Source organism: Salvelinus namaycush, chromosome 10 (genome assembly GCF_016432855.1).
Source record: "Salvelinus namaycush isolate Seneca chromosome 10, SaNama_1.0, whole genome shotgun sequence".
NCBI classification, from domain to species: domain Eukaryota; kingdom Metazoa; phylum Chordata; class Actinopteri; order Salmoniformes; family Salmonidae; genus Salvelinus; species Salvelinus namaycush.
Genome location: NC_052316.1, coordinates 37,512,243 through 37,533,898, shown reverse-complemented (window position 1 = coordinate 37,533,898; position 21,656 = coordinate 37,512,243). Strand labels below are relative to the sequence as shown.

Here is a 21,656-nt window from a genome sequence, read left to right as displayed (position 1 = left end):
TAAAAAGCATAAGCTCTACTCGTTTGTTTTTTTAAAGCATAAGCTCTACTCGTTTGTTTTTTAAAGCATAAGCTCTACTCGTTTGTTTTTTTAAAGCATAAGCTCTACTCGTTTGTTTTTTTAAAGCATAAGCTCTACTCGTTTGTTTTTTAAGAATAAGTAGTTTGTTTTTTTAAAGCATAAGCTCTACTCGTTTGTTTTTTTAAAGCATAAGCTCTACTCGTTTGTTTTTTTAAAGCATAGGCTCTACTCGTTTGTTTTTTAAAGCATAAGCTCTACTCGTTTGTTTTTTTAAAGCATAGGCTCTACTCGTTGTTTTTTAAAGCATAAGCTCTACTCGTTTGTTTTTTAAAGCATAAGCCATACTCGTTTTTTTAAAAGCATAAGCTCTACTCGTTTGTTTTTTAAAGCATAAGCTCTACTCGTTTTTTTTAAAGCATAAGCTCTACTCGTTTGTTTTTTTAAAGCATAAGCTCTACTCGTTTTTTTAAAAGCATAAGCTCTACTTGTTTTTAAAAAAAGCATAAGCTCTACTTGTTTTTAAAAAAAGCATAAGCTCTACTTGTTTTTAAAAAAAGCATAAGCTCTACTTGTTTTTAAAAAAAGCATAAGCTCTACTTGTTTTTAAAAAAAAGCATAAGCTCTACTTGTTTTTAAAAAAAAGCATAAGCTCTACTCGTTTGTTTAAAAAAAAGCATAAGCTCTACTCGTTTGTTTAAAAAAAAGCATAAGCTCTACTCGTTTTTTTAAAAAAAGCATAAGCTCTACTCGTTTAAAAAAAAAAAAGCATAAGCTCTACTCGTTTAAAAAAAAAAAAAAGCATAAGCTCTACTCGTTTTTTAAAAAAAAGCATAAGCTCTACTCGTTTGTTTAAAAAGCATAAGCTCTACTCGTTTGTTTAAAAAAGCATAAGCTCTACTCGTTTGTTTAAAAAAGCATAAGCTCTACTCGTTTGTTTAAAAAAGCATAAGCTCTACTCGTTTGTTTAAAAAAGCATAAGCTCTACTCGTTTGTTTTTTTAAAGCATAAGCTCTACTCGTTTGTTTTTTTAAAGCATAAGCTCTACTCGTTTGTTTTTTTAAAGCATAAGCTCTACTTGTTTTAAAAAAAAGCATAAGCTCTACTTGTTTTAAAAAAAAGCATAAGCTCTACTCGTTTTTTAAAAAAAAGCATAAGCTCTACTCGTTTTTTAAAAAAAAGCATAAGCTCTACTCGTTTTTTTAAAAAAAGCATAAGCTCTACTCGTTTTTTAAAAAAAAGCATAAGCTCTACTCGTTTTTTAAAAAAAAGCATAAGCTCTACTCGTTTAAAAAAAAAAAAGCATAAGCTCTACTCGTTTTAAAAAAAAAAGCATAAGCTCTACTCGTTTGTTTAAAAAGCATAAGCTCTACTCGTTTGTTTAAAAAAGCATAAGCTCTACTCGTTTGTTTAAAAAAGCATAAGCTCTACTCGTTTGTTTAAAAAAGCATAAGCTCTACTCGTTTGTTTAAAAAAGCATAAGCTCTACTAATTTGTTTTTTTAAAGCATAAGCTCTACTCGTTTGTTTTTTTAAAGCATAAGCTCTACTCGTTTGTTTTTTTAAAGCATAGGCTCTACTCGTTTGTTTTTTTAAAGCATAGGCTCTACTCGTTTGTTTTTTTAAAGCATAGGCTCTACTCGTTTGTTTTTTTAAAGCATAGGCTCTACTCGTTTGTTTTTTTAAAGCATAGGCTCTACTCGTTTGTTTTTTTAAAGCATAAGCTCTACTTGTTTTAAAAAAAAGCATAAGCTCTACTTGTTTTTAAAAAAAGCATAAGCTCTACTTGTTTTTTAAAAAAAGCATAAGCTCTACTCGTTTTTTAAAAAAAGCATAAGCTCTACTCGTTTTTTAAAAAAAGCATAAGCTCTACTCGTTTTAAAAAAAAAAGCATAAGCTCTACTCGTTTAAAAAAAAAAGCATAAGCTCTACTCGTTTTTTAAAAAAAAAGCATAAGCTCTACTCGTTTTTAAAAAAAAGCATAAGCTCTACTCGTTTGTTTAAAAAGCATAAGCTCTACTCGTTTGTTTAAAAAAGCATAAGCTCTACTCGTTTGTTTAAAAAAGCATAAGCTCTACTCGTTTGTTTAAAAAAGCATAAGCTCTACTCGTTTGTTTAAAAAGCATAAGCTCTACTCGTTTGTTTAAAAAGCATAAGCTCTACTCGTTTGTTTAAAAAGCATAAGCTCTACTCGTTTGTTTTTTTAAAGCATAAGCTCTACTCGTTTGTTTTTTTAAAGCATAAGCTCTACTCGTTTGTTTTTTTAAAGCATAAGCTCTACTCGTTTGTTTTTTTAAAGCATAAGCTCTACTCGTTTGTTTTTTTTAAAGCATAAGCTCTACTCGTTTTTTTTTTTTAAAGCATAAGCTCTACTCGTTTGTTTTTTTAAAGCATAAGCTCTACTCGTTTGTTTTTTTAAAGCATAAGCTCTACTCGTTTGTTTTTTTAAAGCATAAGCTCTACTCGTTTGTTTTTTTAAAGCATAAGCTCTACTCGTTTGTTTTTTTAAAGCATAGGCTCTACTCGTTTGTTTTTTTAAAGCATAGGCTCTACTCTTTTGTTTTTTTAAAGCATAGGCTCTACTCGTTTGTTTTTTTAAAGCATAGGCTCTACTCGTTTGTTTTTTAAAGCATAGGCTCTACTCGTTTGTTTTTTTAAAGCATAGGCTCTACTCGTTTGTTTTTTTAAAGCATAGGCTCTACTCGTTTGTTTTTTTAAAGCATAAGCTCTACTCGTTTGTTTTTTTAAAGCATAAGCTCTACTCGTTTGTTTTTTTAAAGCATAAGCTCTACTCGTTTTTTAAAAAAAGCATAAGCTCTACTTGTTTTTAAAAAAAGCATAAGCTCTACTTGTTTTTAAAAAAAGCATAAGCTCTACTTGTTTTTAAAAAAAGCATAAGCTCTACTTGTTTTTAAAAAAAGCATAAGCTCTACTTGTTTTTAAAAAAAAAAAGCATAAGCTCTACTTGTTTTTTAAAAAAAGCATAAGCTCTACTTGTTTTTTAAAAAAAGCATAAGCTCTACTCGTTTGTTTAAAAAAAAGCATAAGCTCTACTCGTTTGTTTAAAAAAAAGCATAAGCTCTACTCGTTTGTTTAAAAAAAAGCATAAGCTCTACTCGTTTAAAAAAAAAAAGCATAAGCTCTACTCGTTTTTAAAAAAAAAAAAGCATAAGCTCTACTCGTTTTTTAAAAAAAAGCATAAGCTCTACTCGTTTGTTTAAAAAGCATAAGCTCTACTCGTTTGTTTAAAAAAGCATAAGCTCTACTCGTTTGTTTAAAAAAGCATAAGCTCTACTCGTTTGTTTAAAAAAGCATAAGCTCTACTCGTTTGTTTAAAAAAGCATAAGCTCTACTCGTTTGTTTTTTTAAAGCATAAGCTCTACTCGTTTGTTTTTTTAAAGCATAGGCTCTACTCGTTTGTTTTTTTAAAGCATAGGCTCTACTCGTTTGTTTTTTTAAAGCATAGGCTCTACTCGTTTGTTTTTTTAAAGCATAGGCTCTACTCGTTTGTTTTTTAAAGCATAGGCTCTACTCGTTTGTTTTTTTAAAGCATAGGCTCTACTCGTTTGTTTTTTTAAAGCATAGGCTCTACTCGTTTGTTTTTTTAAAGCATAGGCTCTACTCGTTTGTTTTTTTAAAGCATAGGCTCTACTCGTTTGTTTTTTTAAAGCATAAGCTCTACTCGTTTGTTTTTTTAAAGCATAAGCTCTACTCGTTTTTAAAAAAAAGCATAAGCTCTACTTGTTTTTAAAAAAAAGCATAAGCTCTACTCGTTTTTAAAAAAAAGCATAAGCTCTACTCGTTTAAAAAAAAAAGCATAAGCTCTACTCGTTTGTTTAAAAAGCATAAGCTCTACTCGTTTGTTTAAAAAGCATAAGCTCTACTCGTTTGTTTAAAAAAGCATAAGCTCTACTCGTTTGTTTAAAAAAGCATAAGCTCTACTCGTTTGTTTAAAAAGCATAAGCTCTACTCGTTTGTTTTTTTAAAGCATAAGCTCTACTCGTTTGTTTTTTTAAAGCATAAGCTCTACTCGTTTGTTTTTTTAAAGCATAAGCTCTACTCGTTTGTTTTTTTTAAAGCATAAGCTCTACTCGTTTGTTTTTTTTAAAGCATAAGCTCTACTCGTTTGTTTTTTTAAAGCATAAGCTCTACTCGTTTTTTTTTTTAAAGCATAAGCTCTACTCGTTTGTTTTTTTAAAGCATAAGCTCTACTCGTTTGTTTTTTTAAAGCATAAGCTCTACTCGTTTGTTTTTTTTAAAGCATAAGCTCTACTCGTTTTTTTTTTTTAAAGCATAAGCTCTACTCGTTTGTTTTTTTAAAGCATAGGCTCTACTCGTTTGTTTTTTTAAAGCATAGGCTCTACTCGTTTTTTTTTTTTAAAGCATAGGCTCTACTCGTTTGTTTTTTTAAAGCATAGGCTCTACTCGTTTGTTTTTTTAAAGCATAGGCTCTACTCGTTTGTTTTTTTAAAGCATAAGCTCTACTCGTTTGTTTTTTTAAAGCATAAGCCATACTCGTTTTTAAAAAAAGCATAAGCTCTACTTGTTTTAAAAAAAAGCATAAGCTCTACTTGTTTTTAAAAAAAGCATAAGCTCTACTCGTTTGTTTTTTTAAAGCATAAGCTCTACTCGTTTGTTTTTTTAAAGCATAAGCTCTACTCGTTTGTTTTTTTAAAGCATAAGCTCTACTCGTTTGTTTTTTTAAAGCATAAGCTCTACTCGTTTGTTTTTTTTAAAGCATAAGCTCTACTCGTTTGTTTTTTTTAAAGCATAAGCTCTACTCGTTTGTTTTTTTAAAAGCATAAGCTCTACTCGTTTTTTTTTTTAAAGCATAAGCTCTACTCGTTTGTTTTTTTAAAGCATAAGCTCTACTCGTTTGTTTTTTTAAAGCATAAGCTCTACTCGTTTTTTTTTTTTAAAGCATAAGCTCTACTCGTTTTTTTTTTTTAAAGCATAAGCTCTACTCGTTTGTTTTTTTAAAGCATAGGCTCTACTCGTTTGTTTTTTTAAAGCATAGGCTCTACTCGTTTTTTTTTTTTAAAGCATAGGCTCTACTCGTTTGTTTTTTTAAAGCATAGGCTCTACTCGTTTGTTTTTTTAAAGCATAAGCTCTACTCGTTTGTTTTTTTAAAGCATAGGCTCTACTCGTTTGTTTTTTTAAAGCATAAGCTCTACTCGTTTGTTTTTTTAAAGCATAAGCCATACTCGTTTTTAAAAAAAGCATAAGCTCTACTTGTTTTTAAAAAAAGCATAAGCTCTACTTGTTTTAAAAAAAAGCATAAGCTCTACTTGTTTTTAAAAAAAGCATAAGCTCTACTCGTTTGTTTTTTTAAAGCATAAGCTCTACTCGTTTGTTTTTTTAAAGCATAAGCTCTACTCGTTTGTTTTTTTAAAGCATAAGCTCTACTCGTTTTTAAAAAAAAGCATAAGCTCTACTTGTTTTTTTTTTTAAAAAGCATAAGCTCTACTTGTTTTAAAAAAAAGCATAAGCTCTACTTGTTTAAAAAAAAAGCATAAGCTCTACTTTTTTTTAAAAAAAGCATAAGCTCTACTCGTTTGTTTTTTTAAAGCATAAGCTCTACTCGTTTGTTTTTTTAAAGCATAAGCTCTACTCGTTTGTTTTTTTAAAGCATAAGCTCTACTCGTTTGTTTTTTTAAAGCATAAGCTCTACTCGTTTTTTAAAAAAAAGCATAAGCTCTACTTGTTTTTTTTTAAAAAAAGCATAAGCTCTACTTGTTTTTAAAAAAAAGCATAAGCTCTACTTGTTTTTAAAAAAAAGCATAAGCTCTACTTGTTTTTTTAAAAAGCATAAGCTCTACTTGTTTTTTTTAAAAGCATAAGCTCTGCTTGTTTTTTAAAAAAAGCATAAGCTCTACTTGTTTTTAAAAAAAAGCATAAGCTCTACTTGTTTTTTTAAAAAGCATAAGCTCTGCTTGTTTTAAAAAAAAGCATAAGCTCTGCTTGTTTAAAAAAAAGCATAAGCTCTACTTGTTTTTTTAAAGCTCTACTTGTTTTTTTAAAGCTCTACTTGTTTTTTTTAAAGCATAAGCTCTACTTTTTTTTTTTAAAGCATAAGCTCTACTTGTTTTTTTAAAAAGCATAAGCTCTACTTGTTTAAAAAAAAAGCATAAGCTCTACTTGTTTAAAAAAAAAGCATAAGCTCTACTTGTTTAAAAAAAAAGCATAAGCTCTACTTGTTTTTTTAAAGCTCTACTTGTTTTTAAAAAAAAGCATAAGCTCTACTTGTTTAAAAAAAAAGCATAAGCTCTACTTGTTTTTTTTAAAGCATAAGCTCTACTTGTTTTTTTTAAAGCATAAGCTCGAGTTGTAAAAAAAAAAAAAAGCATAAGCTCTAGTTGTTACGGCTGAAATCCCGTTAACGGGATCCATATGACAATAGCCAGTGAAAGTGCAGGGCGCCAAATTCAAACAACAGAAATCTCATAATTAAAATTCCTCAAACATACAAGTATTATACACCATTTTAAACATAAACTTGTTGTTAATTCCACCACAGTGTCCGATTTCAAAAAGGCTTTAAGACGAAAGCATACCATGCGATTATGTTAGGTCAGCACCTAGTCACAGAAAAACACAGCCATTTTTCCAGCCAAAGAGAGGAGTCACAAAAAGCAGAAATAGAGATCAAATTAATCACTAACCTTTGATGATCTTCATCAGATGACACTCATAGGACTTCATGTTACACAATACATGTATGTTTTGTTCATTAAAGTTCATATTTATATCCAAAAATCTCAGTTTACATTGGCGCGTTATGTTCAGTAATGTTTTGCTTCCAAAACATCCGGTGATTTTGCAGAGAACCACATCAATTTACAGAAATACTCATAATAAACATTGATAAAAGATACAAGTGTTATGCATGGAATTATAGATAAACTTCTCCTTAATGCAACCGCTGTATCAGATTTCAAAAAAGCTTTTCGGAAAAAGCACACCATGCAATAATCTGAGTACAGCACTCAGAGACCAAAACAAGCCATACAGATACCCGCCATGTGGAGTCAACAGAAGTCAGAAATAGCATTATAAATATTCACTTACCTTTGATGATCTTCATCAGAATGCACTCCCAGTCCATCATTTATGTCCAAATACCTCCTTTTTGTTTGCGTGTTTAGTTCACAAATCCAAATTCACACGGCGCAGGCACTTAATTCAGACGACAGTTCCATTACAATTCGTAGAAACATGTCAAGAATCAATCTTTAGGATGTTTTTATCATAAATCTTCAATAATATTCCAACCGGACAATTCCTTTGTCTTTAGAAAGGAAAAGGAACGCAGCTAACTCTCACGGGCGTGCGCCTGACTGAGCTCATGGCAATCTGCCAGACACCTGACTCAATCAGCTCTTATTCTCTCCCCCTTCACAGTAGAAGCCTGAAACAAGGTTCTAAAGACTGTTGACATCTAGTGGAAGCCTTAGGAAGTGCAATCGGACCAAATTTTACACTGTATATTGGATAGGCAAAGACTTGAAAACCTACAAACCTCAGATTTCCCACTTCCTGGTTGGATCTTTTCTCAGGTTTTTGCCTGCCATATGAGTTCTGTTATACTCACAGACATCATTCAAACAGTTTTATAAACTTCAGAGTGTTTTCTATCCACATCTACTAATAATATGCATATCGTAGCTTCTGGGCCTGAGTAGCAGGCAGTTTACTCTGGGCACCTTATTCATCCAAGCTACTCAATACTGCCCCCCAGCCATAAGAAGTTTAAAAAAAGCATAAGCTCTAGTTGTTTAAAAAAAAAGCATAAGCTCTAGTTGTTTTTCAGCTTAGATTTACTCAAGAGGCTTATGCCTATAAAGCAGCATAGGCATAGCATATAGGGCCAGTGTTTTTATTTAGTAAATATACTATTATTTATTCATTCACAGTGCAGACCGAACCGAGGTCCCCGTACCGAACACCCCTACCATAAAAACACAAATGTGATGGGCCTCTCATAGCAGGTAACCCACTCACACTGTAAAAAGAGGCGAGCTGTGTGTGTGGAAACCACAGTACTACACAGTTTTCCTTCTCCTGATGCGCACACACACACAGAGAGAGAGAGAGAGGATACACAAGACAGGGTACTTACAGACACACAGTACATGCACACACACACGATTGCAAAAACACCCACATATAGACACTGTCCCTCCCTCTCACTGAAAAGCACACACACACACACACACAGTACACAGCAAAATAATGAAAACATTTGACAAGTTCATAACCTAAACAAAACCAAAAAACGGGAATTTAGAATGCAAGATTAAACATGTTAGTCATCTATTTCCAGTCAGTTTCCAACCAGGAGAACACCAAAATCTCCTAAGTGTTCAGATTTTACTTTCCTATCATCTTGTTTAGAGTGCATTTAGTCATTCGATATTGATGTGACTTTCCATGACTTTTATTTAGATCAGTGTTAGGAATGTCTGTCAACTAAACAGGACATTTGATTCAATACATCTTTTAAAATGTTTGTTGATCAACTGTGTTGAGTTCATTTCTGTTATCATATTTCCCAGCATCTTTTGCTGCAGGTAGATTTTTACAATTGTTTGTTTTAATATCTATGTTTCCTCATGCACATTGATTGATTTCAATCGTATACAAAGATAAATAACTTACATTGTTCTAAATTATCTAAAGTAAAATATTAATTGAAACACATTCCCTTATTGAATGCAACAACCATGTATATCACTAACAAACACAGTCATGGGTGGGTCTCTCTCACATTCACTCAAAAGGCACGCTGGGAAGTATGCAAATACAGCTTTACACCCTACAGTGTTAAAACAACACCCCCAGTGTTAGTGTTTAAAACCTAAACGCCTTTTACTGAATAATTGTGCTCATGTGTTTAAAAAGTGTTTCAGCGAATAAACATGTTTACAATCTAAACACTGTGACACATTTTCACTGAAATTCTAAACGCCTCGATGCGTTTAAAAAGTGTTACAGAAAAGTGTTTAGTTATGTGTTCAGATCCTAAACACTTGGTTTTACAGTGTATACATACGACAACACATAGCCACATCCAAACACGGTTGCACACAGCTACAAAACAGAGCTGAGGTATTGAGAGGGTTAAGCGAGTGGTAACCATGGTGAGGCAGTGTCGCTAAGAGAAACTAGAACTCATGGTGTAAACAGGCTTTAAAAAGGAACATCCTTTCAGCAGACCAGAGCCAAATCACACTAAGGGTTTAGGGCAATGTGTGTGTTTGACGCGTATACAAAGACATTCTGAGGGACTGCAACAAAAATACTAAAAACTGAAGTGAGTTTCATACTGACCAAGGTGTGTGTACGTATGTGTGTCTGTGTGTGTCTCTCTCCCCCTACCTCTGGGCTGTGGGGGGCAGCAGCGGCTGAGCTGGAAGCGGAGGTTGTCGGTACGGAGGTTCTGTCCAGACAGGTGGTCTAGCAGCTCTCTGAGAGATGACCTGTAGGTCTCTGTCCCGTACAGACGAAAACCCTCTGAACCCACCTCGATCTGGAAGTTCTTATACTGACGCACCTGTCTCGACTCACACAGATCCAACTGAAGACAGAGGGGGGGGGGGACATAGGGAGAGGTTCAGCTGGTAGTGAAAGATGTTACAACAACCACACAAGAGTTCAGCTGGTAGTGAAAGATGTTACAACCACTGTCAACAAAAGGCTAATAGATACTTTGAACAAAGCTAGGTCTTTTAAGCCTGTTTTCACTAATATGTTTAGATTAGACCCGAGTTAGCTGGATAAAACAAACTGTCCACTGGAACACCACATCCCAATCAGCCTGTACATTAAGTCACATGCTATTGACTGGAACTGAATTAATTTAATTGAGAATGGATGCCTCAAACAAGAACACACTCACATACTCTCTCTCTCTCTCACGCACGCACACTTGGAGCCTATGTTTGACCATGTGTTGTGCATGCATGTGAGGCTGCTCAGAGTGTTGACACTGAACAACAGTGTTTACTAATGTAGGTCATCTTACCATGATGATGTGATACAGACACCAGACCAGACCACCAGGCTCTGCTCAAAATCTACTCTGGTGTGTCACCTGGTATGTGCTTGTTTTGACAGTAACCACACATTGTCTGAAAGGGACTTTAATTGCTCTTCTGTCATCAACATGGTTCTCAGTACTCTTTATCAGACAATAACGGAACAGTCAGACAATGAGCAGTGTGTGTGTGTGTGTGTGTGTGTGTCATGTTTTGGCATCATCTGTGTTATATCTGTTCTTAGTCACTTCCTTGTGTAATGATCTCTGAACTCTGAACTTTGGCCTTTTATCTGACTTCTCCACTTGTTCCACCTCGCCCACTTCAGTCATTTCCACCCCACTCTCCCTGCCTGCAGAAATACATTGTTTGTGTTCTCAGTAGGGCTGTGACGATATCAATATCGCAATATTTTTTCCATGGCAAAAAATGAAAACACAAAGCAGACCAAACTCTTTGGTCCTTTAAAAACTTGCTGTATGTAAAATATTGTGTGCTATAGGTTAGAAAATAAATACATTTGACTCTGGAAGACAACATAATGATGCTTGTTTCTAACATTAGAGCCATTTTCCTAAAGAAGTTAAATCAGCTTCGTTTTTTGTTTACTTGCCACGATACTAACGAGTATCGCGATACTGGTATCATCCCGGACCTACTTCTCAGAGTGTGTATGTGTGTGTGTTACCTCGCTGCAGACCACGGTCATGATGATGTAATGGTAGTCAGTACAGGACCAGCGCAGGACGTAGGTTCCCTCCTCGTTGCCCTCCTGACGAAGCTTCTGGTTGGCATACTCCGTACTGCAGGGCAAACAAACAGAAACCAATGGTCAAAAACACAAAACTCAACGCTAGATTAAGAGAAATTAAACAGATAGAGGTGATGGAAGATAAAAATGGGTATGAAGAGAGAGAACAAAAGCCAGAGAGAGAGAGAAACAGTCAGAGAGAGAGCAAGCTAGAGAAAAAGAAATAGACACACACCGAGAGAGTGTCTGAGTACTGACCAGATAGGTCCATGACAGCAGTTCTGTAGGTTCTGCACCACAGAGGAAGGGGCCACCTCTGTACACAGGTAGTGGTGGGCATCTACCGTTAGACGGAAGTACCCATCCACCAGGGCAGCGAACGCCAACGCCTCTCCTTTAAACTCCAGCTGCACCTCCTGTGGGACAATAGGAGAATTAAACAATAGTAAGAAATACTTTATAAATCAATACATTTGATTATTTTTTCTTTATTTAGATCCCCATTAGCTTTTTCCTTTAGTCTGTGTTCCAAAACACTGCACTAGTGTCCATTCCTTAGTGTCCTGGGCCTGTATCGACAAAGCATTTCACAGTAGAAACTGGTCGATAATCTAAACACAGACTACTAATCACATTATTTGTCCCTTAGCTATGTTGGCTGGCTGTTAGGTCCGGTGACATTTGAACTCTGGCTGGCTGGAGCTAAGACGGTACAGTAGAGACAACGTTCATTAATCACTCATTAATATGCTACTGTCACTGCTTAATCTAGTAATCCAAGCTCAGGTAGTGTTTGGAAAGATGTGTGTGTCTCACCATCTTCTTGTTATCCTGTCTGAAGATGGTGACAGTGGACTCTTTGATGACAATGTGTGTGATCTCGTGGAAGTCACAGAATGTCACCCAGCCGTCGCTGGCGTCTTTCTTCTTGGGCTTGGTCTGTTTGCCCTCAAACTTGTTCTTTTTGGACTTGTTCTTCTCTTTCAGGATCAAGGTATTCTATTGCCAATGAAAGGAAAAATACATTTAAGAGATTTCTCTTAGATGAGTTTCAAAATACATTCAGATACTTCATCAATACCTTCCAAATTCACTCCAACTTCAGAGATAATATACCGTTTCTCAAGCCAACTCAAAATCACACCCACACAAGTACCACATTCTACACACTCAAATTAACAAAAAAACATTTGAAAATCTCCAAACATCTCACACCAACTCAACTCAAATCCCACACATCCTCCTTAACATAAAAAAGGACACAGTGACCACTCACATTAGGGGGCTTCCTCCTGTATGATATCCCTGTGGTGCCAGTAACCTGGACCTCCATGGCCAGGGAGGACTCCGGCCCGTGGCTCAGCCCCCCATTGGTCTCTACCTCTTGGGTAACTACCAGGGCCCTGGGCTCCAGCATCTCCCTCCCCAGGCCCCGGGTCAGGCCTTCCAGGGTGGACAGGTACTTGATCTTCAGGTCGTACAGTGTGATGTTACTGTCCTGAACAGTGCGACTGTTGAACTCATTCAGGAAGTTCTTGAAGACGTTGTTGATGCGGAGCCGGGTGAGAATGTTCCGCTGTTTGATTTGCCTGTTCAGTTTCTCCGGGATGAAACGCTTGTAGCTGGAGAGAGAGGGAGTAGCGATGGAGAGAGAAGGAGTAGGGAGGGAGCAGAGAGGGAGCAGAGAGGGAGCCGAGATGGAGCCGAGAGGGAGCAGAGAGGGAGCAGAGAGGGAGCAGAGAGGGAGCAGAGAGGGAGAAGAGAGGGAGAAGAGAGAGAGCAGAGAGGGAGCAGAGATGGAGAAGAGATGGAGAAGAGATGGAGAAGAGATGGAGAAGAGAGGGAGCAGAGATGGAGAAGAGAGGGAGCAGAGATGGAGAAGAGAGGGAGCAGAGATGGAGAAGAGAGGGAGCAGAGATGGAGAAGAGAGGGAGCAGAGATGGAGAAGAGAGGGAGCAGAGATGGAGAAGAGAGGGAGCAGAGATGGAGAGGAGAGGAAGCAGAGATGGAGAGGAGAGGAAGCAGAGATGGAGAGGAGAGGAAGCAGAGATGGAGAAGAGAGGGAGCAGAGATGGAGAAGAGAGGGAGCAGAGATGGAGAGGAGAGGGAGCAGAGATGGAGAAGAGAGGGAGCAGAGATGGAGAGGAGAGGAAGCAGAGATGGAGAGAGGGAGCAGAAATGGAGGCAGTGGAGGAATTAGGGACATTGTCATTCCTTTCCATTTGTGAAATATGTGTGTAGAGATTAGAGTATATCTGTGTGTGTGTCGTGTGTTAGAGATGTACATAGATATACACACACTACCTGATCTCATTGGAGGCAGTAGACAGGGGAATCTCTCTGGTCATAGCATAGTGAGTGATGGCCAGTACAGCCATGCCCAGGCACTCATTCTCTATCTCATGCTGCTCTGCCTCACTCTGGGGGCAACGAACCACAGCCAGACCCTTCTGGAAATCATGCTGGCCCTGGAAACACACCCACACACGATTGGCTGACTAATGTTCCAATGAAATGAAGAGTAGTGAATCATATCCAGGGCCTTCATATCAAGCTGTCCAAAAATGTCCAAAGACTTCAGCCACCCAAGACATAGACTGTTCACTCTGCTACCGTCCGGCAAACGGTACCGGAGCACCGGCTCTCGGACCAACAGGCTCTGAGACAGCTTCTATCCCCAAGCCATAAGACTGCTAAATAGTTCATTAAATGGTTACACGGACTATCTGCATTGACTCTGCACTGACTCTATGCACACTCACAAGACTATATATTAGAGGTCGACCTTTTATGATTTTTCAACGCCGATACCGATACTGATTATTGGAGGACCAAAAACAGCCGATACCAATTAAATCGGACGATTTTTGTTTTTTTTGTTTGTAATAATGACAATTACAACAATACTGAATTAACACTTATTTTAACTTAATATAATACATCAATAAAATCAATTTAGCCTCAAATAAATAATGAAACATATTCAATTTGGTTTAAATAATGCAAACACAAAGTGTTGGAGAAGAAAGTAAAAGTGCAATATGTGCCATGTAAGAAAGCTAACGTTCCTTGCTCAGAACATGAGAACATATGAAAGCTGGTGGTTCCCTTTAACATGCGTCTTCAATATTCCCAGGTAAGAAGTTTTAGGTTGTAGTTATTATAGGACTATTTCTATCTATACCATTTGTATTTCATATACCTTTGACTATTGGATGTTCTTATAGGCACTTCAGTATTGCCAGTGTAACAGTATAGCTTCCATCCCTCTCCTCGCCGCTACCTGGGCTCGAACCAGGAACACATCGACAACAGCCACCCTCGAAGCAGTGTTACCCATGCAGAGCAAGGGGAACAACTACTCCAAGTCTCAGAGCGAGTGACGTTTGAAACGCTATTAGCGCGCACCCCGCTAACTAGCTAGACATTTCACATCGGTTACACCAGCCTAATCTCGGGAGTTGATAGGCTTGAAGTCATAAACAGCGCAATGCTTGAAGCACAGCAAAGAGCTGCTGGCAAAACGCACGAACTGCTGTTTGAATGAATGCTTATGAGCATGCTGGTGCCTACCACCGCTCAGACTGCTCTATCAAATCATAGACTTAATTATAACATAATAACACACAGAAATACGAGCCTTAGGTCATTAATATGGTAGAATCCGGAAACTATCATCTCGAAAACAAAACGTTCCGTATTTTATCTAACGGGTGGCATCCATAAGCCTAAATATTCCTGTTACATTGCACAACCTTCAATGTTATGTCATAATTACGTAAAATTCTGGCAAATTAGTTCGCAATGAGCCAGGCGGCCCAAACTGTTGCATATACCCTGACTCTGCGTGCAATGAACGCAAGAGAAGTGACACAATTTCACCTGGTTAATATTGCCTGCTAACCTGGATTTCTTTTAGCTAAATATGCAGGTTTAAAAAGATATACTTCTGTGTATTATTTTAAGAAAGGCATTGATGTTTATGGTTAGGTACACGTTGGAGCAACGACAGAACTTTTTCACGAATGCGCACCACATCGATTATATGCAACGCAGGACACGCTAGATAAACTAGTAATATCATCAACCATGTGTAGTTATAACTAGTGATTATGATTGATTGATTGATTGTTTTTTATAAGATAAGTTTAATGCTAGCTAGCAACTTACCTTGGCATCTTACTGCATTTGCGTAACAGGCAGGCTCCTCGTGAGGCAGGTGGTTAGAGCGTTGGACTAGTTAACCGTAAGGTTGCAAGATTGAATCCCTGAGCTGACAAGGTAAAAATCTGTCGTTCTGCCTCTGAACAAGGCAGTTAACCCACCGTTCCTAGGCCGTCATTGAAAATAAGAATGTGTTCTTAACTGACTTGCCTAGTTAAATAAAGGTGTAAAAAAAAAATATATATATAAAAATTAAAAAATTCGGCATAATCGGCGTCCAAAATCACCGATTTCCAATTGTTATGAAAACTTGAAATCGGCCCTAATTAAAATCGGCCATTCCGATTAATCGGTCGACCTCTACTATATATACACACACATTCACTCATACACATTACACTCTCACACAAAACCCACACACATACACTAAATACACACACACACGCTGTTGCTACTCTTTATCCTTCCTCTTATTATCTATCCTGATGCCTAGTCACTTTACCCTGTCTTTATGTACATATCTACCTCAGTATTATCTATCCTGATGCCTAGTCACTTTACCCTGTCTTTATGTACATATCTACCTCAGTATTATCTATCCTGATGCCTAGTCACTTTACCCTGTCTTTATGTACATATCTACCTCAGTATTATCTATCCTGATGCCTAGTCACTTTACCCTGTCTTTATGTACATATCTACCTCATTATTATCTATCCTGACGACGTCTAGTCACTTTACCCTATCTTTATGTACATATCTACCTCATTATTATCTATCCTGATGCCTAGTCACTTTACCCTGTCTTTATGTACATATCTACCTCAAATACCTTATTATTATCTATCCTGATGCCTAGTCACTTTACCCTGTCTTTATGTACATATCTACCTCATTATTATCTATCCTGACGACGTCGTCACTTTACCCTGTCTTTATGTACATATCTACCTCATTATTATCTATCCTGATGCCTAGTCACTTTACCCTGTCTTTATGTACATATCTACCTCATTATTATCTATCCTGATGCCTAGTCACTTTACCCTGTCTTTATGTACATATCTACCTCAGATACCTTATTATTATCTATCCTGATGCCTAGTCACTTTACCCTGCCTTCATGTACATATCTACCTCAAATACCATATTATTATCTATCCTGATGTCTAGTCACTTTACCCTGCCTTCATGTACATATCTACCTCAAATACCTTATTTTTATCTATCCTGATGCCCAGTCACTTTACCCTGCCTTCATGTACATATCTACCTCAAATACCTTATTTTTATCTATCCTGATGCCCAGTCACTTTACCCTGCCTTCATGTACATATCTACCTCAAATACCTCATACCCCCTGCACAATGATCGGGTACTGGTACTCCCTGTATATAGCTGCACATTGTACTGGTACTCCCTGTATCTAGCATCATTCTTCTGTTACTATTTTTAAGCAAGCATTTCATTGTAAATTCTACATCCGTTGTAGTCAGCATATGTGACAAATAGCATTTTTACCTGCACAGTGTACACACCCTCCCATACAGACACACACCCACACGTACCTGGGCGAACAGGTAGTCAAGGGAGGCCGCGTCCAGTAGGGGTATACCTTCAGGGGCCCTCTGTGGGCCGAGACCTCCCCTCAGCTTACTGATACAGTGTCTCCACACTGGAGACTCACGCTCACTGGTACCATGCCAGTTAGTGAAGTAAAACCTGATGGATGGGAGAGAAGAGACAGGACCATGTTAATATCAAGACATGGCCGGGACTCGGTAGGTGGGTGAGGTGTGTGCATCCACGTATTTACAGTAAGTATACGCATTTGTTTGTATTTGTGTACAAAGGTTGACCATAATCTGTTGTTTGACCAAGTGTACCCTGGCTGTATGATGCAAATTCAACTCAACAATAGGCCTGCTCATTAAGGCTCTCACCACATTCACCCTCCCCTCCTCGCTCTCTATTTTCTTGTGAGAGAACAGAAAGAGGATGTCTGCGTGACACCACATGTTTGCTATCCTTCCTCTCGGAGTTAACAGTTTCTCTTGGATCATACACAACGGAACTGGCAAGGCAACTGAATATCTCCCGTTTCAATGCCCTCAGGTGTGCCAAACAAACACATCCACTTCATACTTTAAGCATTGGATTTCTTCCTACCTTGTATCCATGTTTACATGTGGATTGTAAAACCAGTTCACAAGTAAATCCTAATTAATTACATTCTACTGTATTTTAATCTTATCTGATGTAGACTAGTTTACCAGCTCAGCAAGTGCCAGTTGACTCTGCACAGCATGGTGCCAATGTCTCATACACCCTACCTGCATGACAACTCTCTGGTTACACAGAATCATGGTTGATGAATGATGGTTAAGTATCAGCCCTGTTGAATAATCTAGAACGTAGTGACAGGTGATGCTGAGAGCTCACAACAGCAACAGGTAACAGTGGTGGATAACTAAGTAAGTAACAATGTTAGGTGTATTGACGTATGGTGAATGGCGTCAGTGAGATATTCATCATCCATTAGAATGATTTGATAATGTAATAACACACACAACGCAGTAGGCCTGTCTAAGTACCTCATGCGGTAGTGCAGCTTGATGCAGGTCTCATCAGTAACCTTGATGACGTGGTTGGGAGCGTACCACAGCTGTTGGTTCTCATCATACAGACCAAACAGATTACAGCACAGGGGGGAGATATCTGAGAGAGACAGAGAGAGACAGAGAAAGGGGATACATTACAACATTATTCATCCCTTCATTCATTTTGACACTGACTCGTCAGTACCACAAAGTTCATACAGGAGTCATCGTATAAATAGCATAACATACTAGGGCTGGGCGACATATCGAATTAATTTGAAATGATGTTTTAGCGCGATGTTCAATAATGCCTGTATTGCAAGAATCAAGTTAAAAGAAAACAAATTATACAAGGGGGGAAAGTATGAGCGTTCTATGTATTTTTGGTCTGGTCTCCTAACCACCTACCGACAGAAACATTATTTTACTGTAATAGATGACAACTTAACCTTTCTAACTCCCAAAATGTAGAACAGAGCTTACCCTACTAAAACGAGAGCATCAATGAACATGATTGTGGAAAATGAATGCTCTGTTTGTCAGGCTTTTCATTTACCAAGTAACGCAAGCAGCATTTTAGTCACATACTGTTATGTGCTAGCTGTCTAGTCTGGGTTTTATAAATGTACAATGAGCATAAAAATACACATTTATTTAAGGAATTGGCAACTCGTTCTCATTCTGAGAAATACGCATCTTCTTATCCAGGTAGGCCACTGGTTTTCGATATGTAAACAAAGTGAACAGGCTGTGTTGTTCAAACTGTTGGAGACAGACAAGAGGGTGTGTTCATAACAGTTCAACTGTTCTACCTTTTTAGCAAGCAAATAGATCCAAGTTAGCTAGACTAAATAAAGATTAGCTGGCTACTCACTAGCATGTGGGCTTGTGCTTGATTGTTTATGAGACCGGTGTTAATTTTCTATAATGTCTGTTACAAGAAGTTTGTCATTGGGCTATTAGTGGATGTGCATGGTTCTAGTTAAATTTGTAACAAAAATGGCATTTTCATAAACAGACTTGAAAACTAGATCAGTGATTATTGCCAAAAAAAGCACATTACACTATTTTAATAAAATAATTACATTATTAGTAGGTCTTATGGTTGTGGAAGGCTTATATTTAGCCTATGTATTATTTTACAAATTTGAGGTATGATTTAGGCCATAATCGCCCATCCCTATAACATACAGTACAGCAGGCCTACTCAATAGGTGGACCGCAGTCCGGATCCCGACCCAGAAGAGTCAATACAGTGCAAGGAACTAAAAATTGGGCTTTCAATTTACTTCTGCTGAGAGTTGTAATAGTAGAATGCACAAGGTGCAACATTTGATAGTACATGGGCAGTTTTCCTCTTGTTAAACTATTTCAATCATTGACAGACCTTAGAGAGTTATTTATAAACTGCCAGAAATGTCCAGTTGATCAACTAGCTGTAGGTAGTAATGCTAGTCTAATCTAAGACTTGTAGAATAGTAGTTGTCATGGCCAGATTATGTGCCCAGGGACTCGACACCCAGGGAGCCCCCATTGATTTTGTTGAGTCACTCCGGTATCATATGAACAGACAAGACATGGCAAAATGTGTAGAATGGCAGAAAATTAGCTTTAAAACTGCAACATTTTCTCTCTGCGCCAACAATAGGGGTGTGAACAGTTTGGGGTCGCATAGGTTACGAGGTGCAGGTTTGTTACTACGCCGATAAATTATAATATCCATCCGGACCTTTGAGGGCAGGTTTCATTGGGTCAGAAATTCACTGGGCAGCCAAGGAGACAGGAAGGAAGGGAGTGGTGCACTGAACTGAACTGTGAGAAATTAGTTCCGCAAAACACACCGTGTTGGACGGAGAGAGGGAATCCCCCAACATACAGTGCCTTCGGAAAGTATTCAGACCCCTTGACTTTTTCCACATTTTGTTACATTACAGCTTTATTCCAAAAATGATTAAATTGTTTTTTCCCCTCATCAATCTACGCACAATAACCTACAATGACAAAGCAAAAACAGGTTTTTAGAATTTTTTGCAAATGTATTACTAATAAAAAACTGATATCACATTTACATAAGTATTCAGACCCTTTACTCAGTACTTTGTTGAAGCACCTTTGGCAGCGAATACAGCATCAAGTTTTCTTGGGTATGGCGCTACAAGCTTGGCACACCTGTATTTGGGGAGTTTCTCCCATTCTTCTCTGCAGATCCTCTCAAGCTCTGTCAAGTTGGATGGGGAGCATTGCTGCACAGCTATTTTCAGGTCTCTCCAGCGATGTTTGATCGGGTTCAAGTCCGTCTTGGTTGTGTGCTTAGGGTTGTTGTCCTGTTGGAAGGTGAACCTTCACCCGAGTCTGAGGTCCTGAGCGCTCTGGAGCAGATTTTCGTCAAGGATGTCTCTGTACTTTGCTTCATTCATCTTTCCCTCAATCCTGACTAGTCTCGAACTCCCTGCCACTGAAAAACATCCCCACAACATGATGCTGCCACCCCAGTGCTTCACCGTAGGGATGGTGCCAGGTTTCCTCCAGATGTGACGCTTGGCATTCAGGCCAAAGAGTTCAATCTTGGTTTCATCAGACCACAGAATCGTGTTTCTCATGGTTTGAGAGTCCTTTAGGTGCCTTTTGACAAACTCCAAGCAGGCTGCCTTTTACTGAGGAGTGGCTTCCAACTGGCCACTCTACCATAAAGGTCTGATTGGTGGAGTTCTGCAGAGATGGCTGTCCTTCTGGAAGGTTCTCCCATCTCCACAGAGGAATTCTAGCGCTCTGTCAGAGTGACCATCAGGTTCTTGGTCAATTCCCAGACCAAGGCCCTTCCCCCCGATTGCTTAGTTTGGTGGTTCCAAACATTTTCCATTTAAGAAATGGAGGCCACTGTGTTCTTGGGGACCTTCAATGCTGCAGAAATGTTTTGGTACCCTTCCTTAGATCTGTGTCTCGACACAACCCTTACCTCGGAGCTCTACAGACAAGTTCTTCGACCTCATGGCTTGGTTTTTGGGGGAACTTATATAGACAGGTGTGTGCCTTTCCAAATCATGTCCAATAAATTGAATTTACCACAGGTGGACTCCAATCAAGTTGTAGAAACATCTCAAGGATGATCAATGGAAACAGGATGCACCTGAGCTCAATTTTGAGTCTCATAGCAAAGGCGCTGAATACTTATGTAAATAATGTATTTTAGTTTTTTATTCTTAATAAATTTGCAAAAATGTCTAAAAACCTGTTTTCACATTGGCATTATAGGGTATTGTGTGTAGATTGCTGAATAAAATTAATGTTTAATCCATTTTAGAATAAGGCTAACACATGGAAAAAGTCAAGGGGCCTGAATACTTTCCGAAGGTACTGTAAATCAAGCCTCGATAACTCAGATTAAAATATCTGGATGTTACTCCATCTTAAAGTATTGCACTAAGCATGACTGTCATGAGTCTACTGTAGAGTCTCTAGACTGTCATGACAAGTGTAAGCTATTAGTGATAGTAACGGCAGCAGTAGTAGTCCTATAACATACAGTAGGAACTTTTACTACTACTACATAACCTATAGGCTAACACTTTAGACTTTACAGACGAACCCTTCTAATTGTTGCAAACAATAAAGGGAACATAGTGAGAGACAGGAACATGCCGGGGCCAGGATACTTCCTCTTATCTAAGCTCTCCTGTTTTGTTGTGACTGAGTGTGTGTAAACTACCTACCACTGACCACACAGACAGAAAGGCCCTTCACAGACACACTTGCTATAAACAGATCATACATTTATGTTGGCAGCTGCTTCGCTTGTTTAGCCTCTAAGGTCAACTAGTGAATGTTTGCATATGGACTATGGTAGCTGTGGAGCTGAACTCCTCCTTGGTCTCCCCTCTCGCTCTGCAGTACTGGGAAAATATGTTTTGGCTTTACACAAAGACAAAATTCCAGAATCTGGCCCATTCTGGCCAGACCCCAACCAGCCGCCATCTTGTCTTGGAGTGTCTGGCTGAAAGTAAGAGCTGGACGGACAGACCCACTCCTTTCTCGCTCCCTTTCTATCCATCCCTCGTCCCACTGGCAGATGTTCTGGACTTTTAGAGC

General features: G+C 38.0%; 1 protein-coding gene across 1 annotated transcript in view; it reads right to left on the bottom strand.

Annotated features, from left to right (window-relative positions):
* jak1 (Janus kinase 1) overlaps positions 1-21,656 on the bottom strand; it is a 91,060-nt gene that overhangs the window by 58,356 nt on the left and 11,048 nt on the right. Inside the window, exons 3-10 of the mRNA XM_039002827.1 lie at positions 17,565-17,688; positions 16,539-16,692; positions 13,111-13,274; positions 12,083-12,428; positions 11,623-11,805; positions 11,065-11,222; positions 10,744-10,858; positions 9,397-9,595 (exon numbers count right to left, since the gene is read on the bottom strand). Coding sequence (XP_038858755.1) covers positions 9,397-9,595; positions 10,744-10,858; positions 11,065-11,222; positions 11,623-11,805; positions 12,083-12,428; positions 13,111-13,274; positions 16,539-16,692; positions 17,565-17,688 — 1,443 coding nt within the window. The remainder of the gene's footprint in view (positions 1-9,396; positions 9,596-10,743; positions 10,859-11,064; positions 11,223-11,622; positions 11,806-12,082; positions 12,429-13,110; positions 13,275-16,538; positions 16,693-17,564; positions 17,689-21,656) is intronic.